The sequence below is a fragment of the Hemicordylus capensis genome, chromosome 2, assembly GCF_027244095.1.
Source record: "Hemicordylus capensis ecotype Gifberg chromosome 2, rHemCap1.1.pri, whole genome shotgun sequence".
NCBI classification, from domain to species: Eukaryota; Metazoa; Chordata; class Lepidosauria; order Squamata; family Cordylidae; genus Hemicordylus; species Hemicordylus capensis.
In genome coordinates this window covers 302,086,160-302,101,562 of record NC_069658.1, presented here as the reverse complement: position 1 = coordinate 302,101,562, position 15,403 = coordinate 302,086,160, and the positions used below count along the sequence as shown (strand labels likewise).

General features: G+C 42.8%; 1 protein-coding gene across 4 annotated transcripts in view; it reads right to left on the bottom strand.

The window, feature by feature from the left end:
* EEFSEC (eukaryotic elongation factor, selenocysteine-tRNA specific) overlaps nt 1–15,403 on the bottom strand; it is a 262,148-nt gene that overhangs the window by 168,472 nt on the left and 78,273 nt on the right. For all 4 annotated transcript variants that reach the window (XM_053292718.1, XM_053292715.1, XM_053292716.1 and 1 more), the window contains exons 3-4: nt 5,797–5,893; nt 2,884–3,048 (exon numbers count right to left, since the gene is read on the bottom strand). In XM_053292718.1, coding sequence (XP_053148693.1) covers nt 2,884–3,048; nt 5,797–5,893 — 262 coding nt within the window. The remainder of the gene's footprint in view (nt 1–2,883; nt 3,049–5,796; nt 5,894–15,403) is intronic.

The following is a 15,403-nucleotide window of genomic DNA, read 5'->3' as shown; positions in this document are numbered from 1 at the left end:
GATGGAAACCAAAACACTGGACTGTGAGGGACAAGGGTAGCCAGTTTTACCACCACCACCAAAATTAAAAATAATTAAAAAAATGAAATTAGAGGGTCTACAGTAGCCACACTCCCCACAAAAACAAATAATATCTAGCTGCTACTTGACCCTGCTAAGAGGGGGAGAAACCCCCCCCACAAAACAGCAGGGACAAGAAAAAAAACTTAACCAAATACTTGAAACACCAACCTGCCCCAAAGAGTGCACTGATGCTCAGAAAGAACTGCAAAAAGACAACGAAGACACATGGGAAAATAAAGAAACAACTGAACAACCAGCCAAATTCTCACAACACAACTCCAAAAAGTAAGTAAACTACCGCACAGAAGCTCTGTGCGGGTTCAGCTAGTACAACTTTCTTTCATAGCCGACAAAATAAATACAATGATGACAACCACCACAGTTCACCTCTATAAATGATCTATAAGAGTTATTATAATACATCTATACAGATGACACCTAATAATAACTTGAAATGTTAAAAAGTTAAACCACCAGATTACTAGTTAAAATTTTGTCCCACTGTTTCCTGAAAAACCTAGCATAATAGGTAGATGCAATCATTTTACCAAGTCCAGTCATTCCTGAGAAGGAGAAAAAATAATCTTCCTCCACTGGGTATTTTTACTCAGAAACGTTATTCTTAAAAAGGCAGCAGCAGCAGATGTGTCACAAAATGTACACATCTCTAGTTTATTAACTTGGATATGTGGCAATTTAAAAACCCTAATGATCATTAAGGTAATCCCACAGGCCAGTCAGAACTGTGTTATCACCACATTTTCATAGTACAAATCCTAGGCTCATGCTCTTCAATATGGATTTCAAATGCTGTTGAGCAAATAGTATTAAATTCCTTCATTGGAGAACTGTTTGCTGCGTCAAACATTTTAACCAACACACACACACACACACACTTCACTCATTACAGTTCCAATAATCAACCCCAGATGGCAATTTACATAGGCAACAGTGTAAAGGAATCTGTGTGCTGCTGGCGTTCTCAACCTCAATCAGAAAGTATGGGCGTTCGAGAATGTCACTGTTTATTTTTAATTGCTCTGTCCCTCCTTTGTGCAAGTTCAAGCGGTCACAGATGTCGAAGTCCATTAGCAGAATAGGTATGAGATGCCACTTTATTTGCTGGGAGGGTTCCTTGAATTTGGAAAGCAGCTGTTTTGCAATGTCCCCAATGCCCAGTGGGCACCAGCTGTCAATCTCAGTTAGCAAGGGTCAGGGCAAAGAAAGGTCAAGAAGTGTCATGATCCACATCATATTATAAAATCTGCCTCCTCTGTTACTTTGTAGACCTGAGAGTGGTATAACTTCTCACAGGTATCCTAGTCTAGCACTCTGTGCAGTAGGCAAGAGTGAAAAAGCCAATGTGATTCGCAACTCTAATTTTTAATCCGCCCTACCTATGGAAGTGCAGTGGTGGAAACGCTTATTTGCAGCCTAAACTCAGAGCCATATAAGCCAGAACAAAGAGTAAATGATTTGGCTTCAACATTTCAAAACCAAATCTTTGAACAGGTCTAATATCCAGGGTTTACAAGGAGGAAACTACTAAGTTTATCTCAGAGGTCAGCAACCAGACTAGTTGGTCATGACTAAGTAGCATTGAAATCAATGAGACAAGTTAGTCATGACTAACTTAAGTCCCATTAATTTCAATGGGACTTAGTTATGATTAACTTAGTCTGGATGCTGCCCATAATATTTTAAGTCATATCTAAGTGTAGATATGTAGTTCTGTGTGCACTTACTTGGAAGTAAATTTCAATAAAGTCCATGGGTCTTGCTTCTAAGTAACATGTATAAGATTAAGCAGTAAAGCTGAAACCTTAAAACAAGCTTACATCTGAATAAATAGAACCTCGAAAGCAATATGTTCAGCTTTAGGGTAAAATACTTCTGTGGAATTTCATGTATGTTCCTCAACATGGCTCTGGAGTGTTCAAAGAGTAGAATGTCAATGTAAATAGTGAATTATATACCTCTTCCCCATTAATTCATTGTCCTCAGTAATTTACCAAAACAATCACGGGCACAAATTAATTGTGCGCTATATGGCAACTTAATGCACAATTAGTTTGTGCACTAATTAATAACTTAATTAGTTTGTCTCAACTTTGCTGCCTATTGTGTTCACAGACTGATGCCAAAGAACACTGGCTTGCAACAGTTGACTGTTCACTTGTTCAGTACCATTAGGGAACTCCTATACCATTTTTGTAGTCACCTCTTTTCTTAGGCAGTATGACCAGAACTGCATATATTTAAATTGTCTGCTTTCTCTGTCATAAAATTATTTTCCTGAATTATTTTCGGTGTCTTTCTTAATATTCATTCACAGAAGGACTATACCCCACAAACTGGATCCTCAGGCGCATAATCTCATTGAAGCCCGATTTAGAAATGCTCAGTTGGTGTTTTTGACTTCATTAATATCATGCCCCGAATTTGTTCTCTTCTCACTTTTCTCTACAGCTACAATCAGACAAGTCTTTTGCTCTATTTGGCTGCCTTGAAATTCTTTCATGTCCTTGTTTCTGGGGCCTCCCCCTTTTAAAAGTCAGCCTCAGGCTTCTGTTTCCCTTGCAAATTACATTCTTCATGAAGCCATTTAACAATACCATGTTAAGAGCTACACAGTACTGTACAGTATTTCCCAAAGGTTTCTTATGTTCCCAAAAAGCAAGCCAACTCAGGTTGGTTAGGTAAGTCAGGAAATAAATGAACAAACGAAGAGAGAGGGAAAAGCAAATACAGTCTTACTTCCCGTGCATTTGTTTTGCTCTCTTTAAGGAGATGTTAGAACTACAAATGACACACACTCACCTTCAGGGCAGGAATCTCCACATTGTCTCCAATGCCAACAGAGCCTGAAAGAATAGTTCCTGTCATCACAGTGCCTTGACCCTTAATGGAGAAACAGTGGTCAACAGCCATGAGGAAAGATCCCGAGGGATCTCTTGCTGGTAGGTAAGCCGCTGACTTCAGGACCTGAAAGCAAGACAAAATAAGGAGTGTATCTTGGTGAAATGTCATGTCAGGCATGACGAAATGAAGGAAACAGATGGAGGATTGATTTAACAACCATACATTTTTACTGATTCCAGGAGTCCTGCAGCAAGGTTGGAGCAGACCAATGTCAAACTGCCCAGGAGATGCACACTTAGCAGCAAAAACAGGGTTCGATTTTCTGCCTTAAGAGATTTGGTGCAGCACAATCAACTTGGATAGCAAAACAATGTCACAGACAAAGATCCTGCCAAAAGTAGTGCAAACACTGCCAGCCAACAAGGAGGAATAACTGCTTGAATCCTCTGAAAAAGACACATATACCTACCTGTTCTCCGAGTTGCATCATAAAAAGTACCAAAAAGCAGAACTCTGCTTCTGTCTTTCTTTTGACAATTAAGACTTTAACATGAAACACACATTATCCTTTCAGGGAGCAGTAAAGTCAAATTAATTGCTCTGGATTGTTCTCTCTCCTTATACCCCAGAAACAAAAGCTTTAGCAAACACAGCATAATCTCACCAAAATGCAACAAGGGCCAAAAATGTGTTTAGAATCACATTTTAATGTGGGGTTTTTTAACATTAAAATCAGGTTGTTGTTTTTATCCAAGTTAGTTAGTTTGTTGTTGTTTTTAAATCATAATGGTTGGCAAAAACTAGCTTAGTCCTGTGGAACAAAGAACCTGAGCCGTGACCCATGGATTATGGGGTCTGATCTCTTATCCATGGTGCTTGACCAACCTGGATTTAAGTGTGAGGTAGTCACTGGGCAGTCGCAAACTAACTTCTACTTCTTGGCTACAATTCACCATCTGTGAAATAAGAATACTTGCACCCACACAGAGATGTTCAACACTAAACAGTTAAACGTTTAACTAGGGATGTGCAGAACGCTTCGAAGGTGAAACATTTCAACTCAAAATGGGCCATTTCAAATGTTTTGAGCTCGGAGTAGAACCATCCTGTTTCGATCAAAATGTTTTGACGTTTCAAGTGCCATTTTAGAAGCCTATTTTTTTTCTTGCCGACTGTTTTTCTGGCACTGGCTTCCAGCTTCTCCCTGCTTCTTGGTCAACTTGTTATCCTACAAATCAAGTGTTGTCAATGGCAACTATGCCCCATTGGCTGGGGAGAAGGGAAGGACACAAGAGAGAATTTCAACATTTATTCAAAGGGACTGGGAGACAGAAAGAGCCCTTATGCCTCTCTTGAAGAGGATACATCAGGAGAGGATGAAGGTAGGTTTGATTTTGTGATTTTATTTTCTCAGCACTGAGTATAATATGCTGTGCTTTTGCTGCTATAACTATCTGGTTTTGCTGGGTCTCAGTCTGACAGAAGCAGAACTTGGGTGCCTTCCTTCCTTGAGTAGTTAATTGGTTTGTTTGTGAGATAGTGTTTTGGTGAGAAATAAACAGTGGCAGCTTCTGTGTGTATATTTCTTGGTGACTGCTGTGATGAGCTCCATGTTTGGCCTTGAGACTAACTTGTGCTTCATTCACTGCTCTGGTCTGCTCTGCGATCAGCATTGCAAAGTGTACTAAATCAAAATGTGACTGAAGTTGCTCTAGTTGAGCTTGTGGCTATGCTTGCTGCTAAGGGTGCTGCTGTGGCAGCGGTTGCAATGCTAGGAACATAAGGAGTCATAATTGTGTGCAAGAGAGCAACAAGTCCCAATGATATTACTGCAGTGCTGGCACTGTGGCTGGCAGTGGATTCTAGGTCATCTATTTTTTTTTTACCATTTGGACTGTGTTTGAAATGTGTGTTCTGTGTTGGGAGGGACAGATTTCCTTTTACTGTGTGCTTCTGCAGTCTTTTTCAAGGCAGAGTTTCAAAATGCATTGCAATATTGTGTGCACTCTATAAGTGCAGCTTGTTCTAGCCATAGGGAAACTCAAAACACCCTATTGTTCCCCATGAGTAGCTCCTAGGGACACAAAGGTGGGTTGTGTGGTAAGGCATGATTGGGTGGCTACCTACCATCCAACTCACAAAAGAAATGGGCAAGTAGGTGATTTTTAATAAATGTTTAACCTTTTCTCAAAACTCCCATAGGATCCTAGGGTTTATAAGAACCTCTGTCCATTTCTGATGCATGCATGAACACAATAAAAAGACTTGCACAGTGAAATCAACAAACAGGAACACTGAGAAATAATGAGACTGGAGACAGCGAGGGGCCTTGGGAACAGCTTGGTGATAAAATAAGTTTAGGTGCTTGAAGCCACCCAGCTCATGGGTAGCATTTCCAGTGAATAAACTTTCAGAATGAATTTGAAAACTAAGAATTGCTCATTGCCACAGAGCAGTGACTCAGCAAAAGGTGGCTTCTATAAGTATTAAACTACTTCTAATTCTACAACTAGCTTATCATCAATCCTCTTAAAAAACACATAACTAAAAAAACACAAACCTGTCCCCTTTGATTAAACATCAATTTTTGGTTCAAACATTATTGATTTTGCCCAGAACAGAAGTGCATCTCTTCAAAGTCATGCAATATGTCCTTGAAGGAAGTAGACATACACTGCCAACAGATTCCATATGCAAGGGGGATCCAGCACAGACAAAGTTCTACAAAGTCAAGGGCTTCCCAATGCTATTAGCAAAGGCTAGTTTCATATACATACTATCCACACATCCAAAGAAATACCTGTACACATATCAAGCCATGGACTTCAAGGATAGGATGATATTTTTAGGTAACATTTCCAAGGTACATACCTCAATTAGTTCAGAAATTCCAATCAGAGCCAGAGTTTCTGGGGCTTCCGGCCCACCAGGTTTTGCTGCGACAGCAACTATTGGACATCCATGGAACCTGATAAAAAGGAATTAATTCTATGAGACTAGTTTTGTTTATGATTTAAAAAATATATTTACAACCCACTCCATTCCCAAAGTGACTCAGAGAAGAAAATTAACTATATTATAAAAATCCAACACTACATTTTTATAGCAATTAACAAACCATTTCCTAAAACCAATGATTTTTTAAAAAGTTTATCTCGACCAAATACAGTTTGAGTGACACCCAACCATCATAGATTCCATCTACTATTTAGAATTAAAAAGGTATACCTAAACGAGGTTTTATATTTCTTCCAGATGATACCAATGCCAGAACTTGGACTATTGATACCAGTAAAGTCTTCCACAGTGGCCCAAAATAACTGAGGGGCAACTTAATCCAACACAGCTTCAACCTCTCCCACTGACTGTCATCCAGTGAATGGTGAACACAGATTATTTCATCAGCACAAGAACTCTCCCAAGCAATGCTTCCTGATCTTACTGGAAATATAACACTGGATATTCTACAGTGCCAATCCGAATCAACAGCAGGAAATCAATCACATAAAATACACTTCTGCTGGCAATGGAGTATGGTATATCAAAATATGGGAACCCTTGATCACCCTACTTTTCTGGGTTCCCCTTATCTTGTCAGATGCAATCAGGTCATCTGAATTGCCATCAATTTCATTTGATGTCATAGATGGTAGTGAGAAAAAACTTTAATTTTTTCAGGTGATTAGAGGATTGATCATTAAAACATTGATTATATTAATGGATAATTACTGTATAATGTTATTTATTAACTGCAAATAATTATGTGAACAACAATGCATTATCTAGCTTATACCAAAGCTCCTTGACACATGAATGTGATGCTTAAGAATGCACATTTGTCATTCATATTTACACATTTGTTGCAGGAAACATCAATGCAACACTGGTGTACTCATAACAAACTCTCACTAAGGCTTTTTGTTGAACACAGCTTGCAAGACAATCACTTTTTTTCTGGTCAAACCGAATTTCTAAATAATTTCACACATTATGAAAGAGACCATCTACCAAACACTGAGATACTTAGGGCCAATATAAACAAGTGTAACAAGTGAAAATAGCATAGATGTTGTTGGATGTGGTATGTAATAATTCAAAGCAGACTTTTGTCAGAGCAGACTTTAGACCAACCAAGGCCAAATTGGTAAAATAGGAAATATCTCATCATCCAAGGATGTGTGTGTTTTTATGCATCAAATTCAAAATTCTACTTTAAAAGAGTATCTGTGCTCACAATAAATTATGCAAATTAAATTTATTGCACAATAAATTATGTAAATTAAGAATATTTATGTATATTTATATTGCTTTCAAGATCTGGGTATTTAAGAAATTTGGTAGTTTAGGGGAGGGGCCAAGCTGACAACTAGTTAGCAGCACTACTCACGAGCTCCTGCCTTAGAAATTGGACCTTTCCCCATTGGAGCTGAAATTCTCAAGCAAAAACTACATAAACCTCAAGCATGACAAATAAAAGCAAGAAGAAAAAAATAGGTACAGCCTCAACAACCAACAAGTCAAGGCAGGGAAGCAGATGATAATCGAATCCTACATTCCCACCTTCCGAGACATGGTTACAACCTTTGTACTCCCTACCAGGAACAGATTTACGGCCCTGGGCATGGAGAACCCTCCCTCACCCACACAACCCCAAGGAGTCTGCTACAAGGGAGAATGCATTATACCAGGCATCTCCTTTGCTAACTAAGAGCTCCAGCTTGGAAAAAACCTGGAGCAGAGAGATAGGGGACCCAAGAGAGCCAGACATCCCCATGGCCACTCCTATGGACCCCTACCAAAATATTTAGGAGATACATGCCTACTTACAGCAGAAACGATTGTGCAGATTTTAGGAATTTTAAACACAATCTCAACGAAAGCAGATAAGCTCAGGCATGCCTTCAATGCATTTGTGCTACTCACATATACAATTAAAGCCCCAAACTCAGCCTCTGGCAACGTCCAGGAAGCTCCCTCATAGGGATGTGCACGAACCGGTTCAGAGGCCGTTTTAGAGGCCTCCGAACCAGTTCAACGCTGGAGCCAGTTTGAAGTTCGAAGGCCCCGGGCTTGGCACTTTAAGAGTGGGGGAGGGGGCACATCCCTTCCACCACATTTCCCCCACTGGCATCGTTTATTTCCAAAAACCTTCGGGGCGGCAATGTACCTCCCTGCCGCCCCATTGCCCTCATCGACCGGAAGTACCAGGCGCGCATGTGCCCATTGTGTGCGCATGTGTGCATGGCAGACGGGCGTGCACGCAACAAGCACATACACGCCCAGTACTTCCGGCCACTTCTGGCCAATGAGGGCAATAGGGCAGCAGGTAGGTACACAGCCGCCCAGAATGTTTTTGGAAATAAACAATGCTGGTGGGGGAAATGCGGAGGGAAGAGTAAGTGCACCTGCGCAATTGGCCTCTGAGAGGCCTGGGTCATGCCAGAACTCTCAGAGGCCAATTGCGCAGGCGCGGCAGCCTCCAAAATGGCCACCGCACCAAGAGGGAAGGCCCAAACAGGCGGAAGAGACAGCCAAATGGGCCAGTTCAGGCTGCATTGAGGCCAGGAGGAGGGGGAACCTCTGCGGACACACACACACACTCGCAGCCCCAAAGAACTCCCCCGAAGGGGATATGGTACCATTTTTTAAAATTTAAAGAAAAAAGAAAAGGTCCGTGAACCCCACCCCCCAGGCAGAACCGAACCATGTTGAGGGGGTGCCGGACTGAACTGGCCTGGTCAGGTTCAAGTCCGGTCCTGACTCAAACTGAACCGGGCCAGCCAGTTCCATGCACATCCCTAATTAGCACAGGGCCACAGGCCTAGAGTTCACAGATCTGAGAAACTTACTCACAGCCATTAAAGAACAGGTGCAGCCCCTGACATTCCTCCTCCCCCCCCCGAGCCTGAACCCACAGACAGTGATAGTGACATGGACACCCTCCACTATCAGTCATCATCTAAGGGCCACACTAGTGCAACTGCCACAGCTCAATCCAATCCCCTGGAGCATGACTTTATTACCTTCCTACCGAACATCGATCCAAGTGAGACTGTAATCCCACCCATACCAAGGACGAAAATATCAGTCCATTTCTCCAACTTTGACACAGATTCAATAGCTCAAAGGTGACAGACATTACTGAATTCCCCACCCCCCACCCCCGCCCACACAACACCAGCTAATTCAAGGAGTGGGAATACCACAGAGCTTGCCCAGCCCCAGCCCAAGAGAGCTTTATCTATGCTCATTCCTGACACAGAAGAGCCTCAAACGCTACTCATAAACACAGAAATCCCAAGGGAAGGAGCCCTTGAACTAACCCAGCCCTACTGCAGCTGAAGAACTCCAGACACAACACACAGATACTGCTACCGCAGAGGAAAGGGCCTCTACACCGCACTCATCACCCCCAAAGCAGCAGGTGCCACAACGATGTGCACAGAACCATTTGGCCCGGTTTGGTTTGAGTCCGGATTGGACTTGAACCTGACTGGACCAGTTCGGTCCAGCACCCCCTTGAACCACCAGCCCCCGCCGGGTTTGGTCCAGGAGCGTTCACGATTTTTAAAAAAGTTAAAAACAAAAACCCACCATATTGTTCCTCAAGGCGGCGGGGGGGGGGGTGTCCGCGGAGGTTCCCCCTCCCCCCGCCAGCCTCCGTAATCCAGTTCTTTGGCTCATTCGGGCCTGCAGAGTTCAGCAAGATGACCATTTTGAACGCCACTGCACATGCGCAAATGGCCTCTGTAAGGCCTGGCATGACCCAGGGCCTCACAGAAGCCATTTGCACATGCACGGTGAGGGGTTGGTCTGGGGCCAGACTGAACAAGGAGTGGTTCGGTTCGACACTGAACCATCGAGCCAAACCGGCTCGACCTTGAACCTGTTCGACGTTGAGCTGGTTTGCACATGGAACTCACAGGGACACTCCCTTGCCAGCTATAGGCCCTGGAATGCTGTTTGCCAATTCTCATTTCCATGACATCACTGCTCTAATCTCCCCAGCTTGTTTGCCAGATATGTGAGAACTGCCTGCTTCCTCTGCCCAGAAAAATATTCGGCGACCCCTGAGCTAAGAGCCCAAGATTCCGTGTCCCCACCATCTTGATGCCAGAAATATGATGGTATTGATCTCTAGTCTCTGTCTGCTGCACCAGCAGAAATACAGCTGGATCTAGCTGCCGCAGAACCCACCTGAGAGACTACCTCCCTCAACTGTGTGACTCCCTGCACCCAACACATCACTACCCCACAGGGAATTTCTACACTGGTCCCTGCCAACATCACCACAGACCCCAGCATAAAGTCTCCCTCCTGACCTGGAATGTTGCCACCTGGTACTCCAGCTGTAGAGATGTCTCCGTCATAAGCTATATCTCCATGCATGAAATCATAATGGTGCAGGAAGCCTGGACATCCGCAGACCTAGCACTTAATGGCTACAGCTCATACTCACTGGAGCAGAAGTCAGCATGGACAGGGGCAGACCCAAGAGTAGACTGGGAATGTTAGTTTCTAACACCCTGTGTGTATGGTCAATAAGACTTCCTCCACTCATGCCATGGTGGTGGCAATCCTTTTCAGACACTGCATCCTATTAGTAATCAATCCTGATCTACCCCAACAGAGAAGGAAATCTCACGTAAGGAGACTGTGGCATGAACTGGAACTTTACATGACTGACCTTCTCTCCTCCTTCACCAATGCTTACACAGTGGTCAGAGGTAACTTTATTGCCAGGCTAGGTCTCGATGACAACACCTTATACGCATGACAACAATGCCAGTGGGCTCCCATTCTGGCTGCACTATGCACAGGACTGGGGGCTCACAGTCATCATTCCCATCTTTTAAAAAAGACAAGAGGGATGACCGAGCCAATTATAGACCTAACAGCCTGCTCAGCACAGTCAGAAAACTCTATGCTATACTGGAAACAAAGGGACTGGCTGGAACAAGAAAACATCCTGGAGGAAGAAAAGGCCGGATTCAGGGAGGGAATGGCCACAATTGACCAGTGCCTTATTCTCCAGCACCTAATAAAAAAAGACTCCACTCGCAACTCAGTTTCCCTAGATGCAGCCTTTATTTATCTGAAGTCCACTTTAGACTCCATGTCTCAATCCAAACTATGGTAAAAACTGGAAGCCTCTTTGATCGACCGATGCCTGCTCTTGCTCATCCATACTCTGCACAACAACATATCCTTGAAAGTTTGATGCAGCCCCCAAGGACTCCTATCTAAAGCTGCCCCGACCCACAAGGTCGTAAAACAAGGTTGCATACTTGCTCCTCTCTTGTTCAACTTCTGGGTTAATGACATGTTGAGCCATCTAAACAACCCAGAGTTCCACCCACTGAAGCTGGCAGAGAAACATATCTCCATCATACTTTATGCTGACAATGTGGCAATCTTCTTAAGTCCCTATATGACTTAAAAGAGCACTAAGGGCCCTCGCCCATTATTGCAAGGAAGACCTATTGGAAATCAATTACCATAAAACCAAAATAATGGTCTTCGCTAAGAGACCTAGGACACACTCTCAGCGTATGAATGGGAATGACATTGACCAGGTCTCTTGCTTCAAATACCTGGGGGTGGTTTTCCACATTTCTGGGACTAGGAAGACCCATGGTGGATATGTTGCCCAAAGTGTTGATAGAAGTATTGCTGCCATTCTAAAATTCTTCCGATCAAAAGGAGGCCAATACATAGCTTCAAATAGCTTAATGGCTGTAGGTAAGTCAATGGCACAACTTCTATACAGTGCCCAGCTCAGCCCTTTTTCTAATTATGCCTCCCTAGAGCTTGTCCAATCCAAATTCCTAAGAGCAATACTGCAACTCCCACACTGTGTCTCTATTGACACTCTACAATTGGAAGCAGGCCTGGTGAAAGTGGAGGCCAGAGTCTAGTTGTCTATACACAATTACCGGCTGAGATTGTCCTTCCTCCCAATGAACCCAGCCCCCTCAAGACTGATGAAGATGGAAGTGATCTCTATCTGAGAAACTATCCTTACTTGAACTCTCCTCTCCCCACTTTCTTTCCATGGGTTACGAGCAAGTCAGAACACTTATCAGACAGCACATAATTGATGCAGAACACCAAATGACCTAGATAGGTCCCCATACTTTCTTTTCTTTGGAAGTCTAAGGTACATAACTATATCTGCTGGATACCTCACACAGCTCAAAGTAACAAATCACAGAAGAGCCTTTACCCTGGCTCGCTCTGCTGTCCTTTAGCCTGGCCCTTCCCTCTGCTGTCCTCAAAGGAAGATACAGGAAGATTCCTTTCCGGAATGTCTGTGTCCCTGTGACTCGGGGCAAGTTGAAACTACTGAGCATGACCTCCTTCACTGCCTGTTCTACAGAGACATATGAAATGCCCTTATGCTCCTGCTACCTACCAGGATATTCAGGCCAACATCACATCTCCCTATAACTCTCAGACTGCAATCCATCTATAACACACAATGTTGCTAGGTTTTGCACAACAGCATGCAGAATTTGCTGGGCTCTGACTGCCGGCCTGAACAAATCCTCCAATCATTCAGCCCTACTGCTTTTAATGTTTCAATATCTTATAGACAATGTCTTACTGATTTTAGTTTCACAGCAATTTTATAGCATGTAACTTTTAAGAGCATCTCATAGATTTTAACCCTGCTGTGACTTCATAAACACATACCACTGTTTTAGCAATTTTACAGTCCTTTTACACACACTCATAGTTCTTAGCTTTTCAGTAACCTTCTAGTAATTTATATAGTGACCTTATAGTCTCTATGCTAACAGAGACAGACTATCAATTCTATCGTTTGTATCTGCTTTTAAGAGATTTTAATATTACATGCTCCTTCTACCTTATGCTGGTCTAAGTCCGTAATAAAGACTGATTGATTGGTAGTTTTAGGAAGACCTGGAATAAAAAACCCAAAGTGATAAGGAAATGTATGAAGGGGAGGAATTGGACATTTGGTAGACGAAATAATCATAATATCATTTGAGGGAGGGACAAGGAGTTCTCTCCAAAAGCATGGACAATATCATTATCAAACCTTTCTAGGTGATGAGTGCTTAAAATCAGCAAGATAATCAATTTAAGAGAATCAAATGTTTAAGTTCTCAGGATGCCAAATTCAATGCCAGACAGTTTCTGCACTTGCATGGCAATCAGATTTTACCCAACAAGTGTTACTGACATGTGTTTTTTTTAAAAGAGTTTTCCCAATAAAAATCTTACCTGGGATGACAAGTCACCTAAATAGGTTATGGAGATTCAAAAAAACAAAAAAACCCAACACAAAACAACAGAAGTACAAAAGCTTATATGCTACAGTAGTTTAAAGGGGGGGGGGTGGAGTGGCAAGAATGTTCCAAATACAGTAAATGCTCAGTTCTAACAAACATTCCACTTCAGCCACATAACAAACACTTGCTAGAGAATTCTGAGTCAAAGACATGTCCTTTGCCTTTTTTGTTTTCAGGCTTAAAAGTCTTAGATTTTCATCTCAAAGGGGCAAGCTCGGGGAAAGGGCATTTTTTGACAAAGCAAAAATGTTCATGGGAAGTTTAATTCTCAGAGCTGTGCCACAATGCAGACCCTACTGGGATCACAACCAAACACCATTCCCCCTCCACCAAAGTTATCTAAGACTAATCCTGTATACAAGGTATTTTCTCTGTTTGTGTGCCATAAGCTTAATGTTCCCAGGGACACAGGATGATAAAAATGTGTACTGAGAATTCCAGTGATTAACCATAAGGCTTTTGGAAATTCAATTATTTTTATCCAAATACTTTTGGGCAATCTCTTCTAATACATATAAATTAATGTTGAATTAGGTGCCCCATTCTTTCAAAGGCAAAGGCTGAAGACACTGCATATAACTCTTACAAATATATTTATATACAACAGACCTGGGTACAAATTCTACAACTACCAGTACTAGCTTCAGAATGTCAGCTCCTCAGAGCTCTTCACTGGCATAAGCATTGCTTAAATTACATGAGTTTGTAAGCCGAACACTTTAACATTGTTAAAGTGTCCACTGTAAAGCACCCATGTTAAAATACTAGGAAAGTGGTATAAGCAAGGAACCACAGTACTACTTGATTGCTAATAAATGCTTCTGATCCACAGTATCATCATACATGCCAAATTTGTATGCTGACTAGTAGGAAGAGGAGGTACACCAGTTAAGCTATGAAGTTTTACTTGCCTTGTTTTAACCTTGTGCCTCAGAAGTGGCCAAATGAAGTGAGTTTGATAAACTAAATGTTCAGTCTTTGACCAATAAGAATAAGATTTAGACTGTTGGCCAATGATGAAAAACCCTTGAGCAAGTTACCATCTCAACCTGTAAAATGGAGCCAATTATGAACTTTTCTGACACAGGATTTTTGTCAAGCATTTTGCACACTAGAAGTGCTACAGCGATGCATACATAATGTTAATTTTTTCACAAAATTAGAAGTGGAGGTGCTGCCTTTCCTTGTAGACCACTACCACTTAGTCTAATCAGGGATAGCCAAACTTTGTCCAGGTCTATTATACCCTTAACAGTTAACACAGAATTTCAGCAGATGCCAATTTTCACATCACAGTAATTCAGAGAGTTGGAAAGCAACATCCTCCCTCTACATAATTATAATAAGCCTTCATGCTAAAGGGCTGGCCATTCCTTGGTCTAACCTGTGCATAGATACCTATGATTCTGCCACAGAACATGACTAACTAATGCTTTCTCTTTCTTTCCAGTAGGGGTGTTCATGGACCATTTTTTCTGGTTTGGTCCGAATTCAAACTGAATTCGAACTGACCTGCAGGTCTGCAAACTGGTTTGGTTGAACCGACCAGGCCATCAAGTTGGTTCAACATAACCAACTCGAAACAGTTCAACCCGTGCTCAATTGAGGGCAGCAAGGGGGTGAGGGCGAGAGGGCCGACTGCGGCGCCAGTGGGGTGGCAAGAGGCATCTTTAAAAGTAAATGAGGTTCTTACCAGGGGCACCGAAGCTGCCTGGAGCTTCCCTGGAGCTGGTGGTGCTTCCCCCAGAGGCAAGCGGCAGTATGGCTCCGGCACTCACCTGGCCTCTTCCACATGCACAGAGGCCAGTTGAGTGCCGGAGCCATGGGGGCTGCTCAGGAGAGCACCACTGCCGCACACAGCTTTGCGGCCACCAGTAAGGAACTCATTTACTTTTAAAGATGCCTTTTGCTGCTTCCGCCCAGTGCTTCCCTCACTCGTCATGCTGCCCTCAATCGAGTCCAGCTCGGACCATCAAATGGGTTGTTTGATTTTGGACCAGGCCCCTTTCCAGAAGGACGGTCCAGTTTGCGACTGAACCACTTGAACCACCCTGGTTTGCAGCAGACCAGTTTGAGATCAAACCAGTTCTGTATATCCCTACTTTCCACCTTTACAGTTCCTTGTCCATAGCTACAAAGTCACTCAATGGATGCCACAG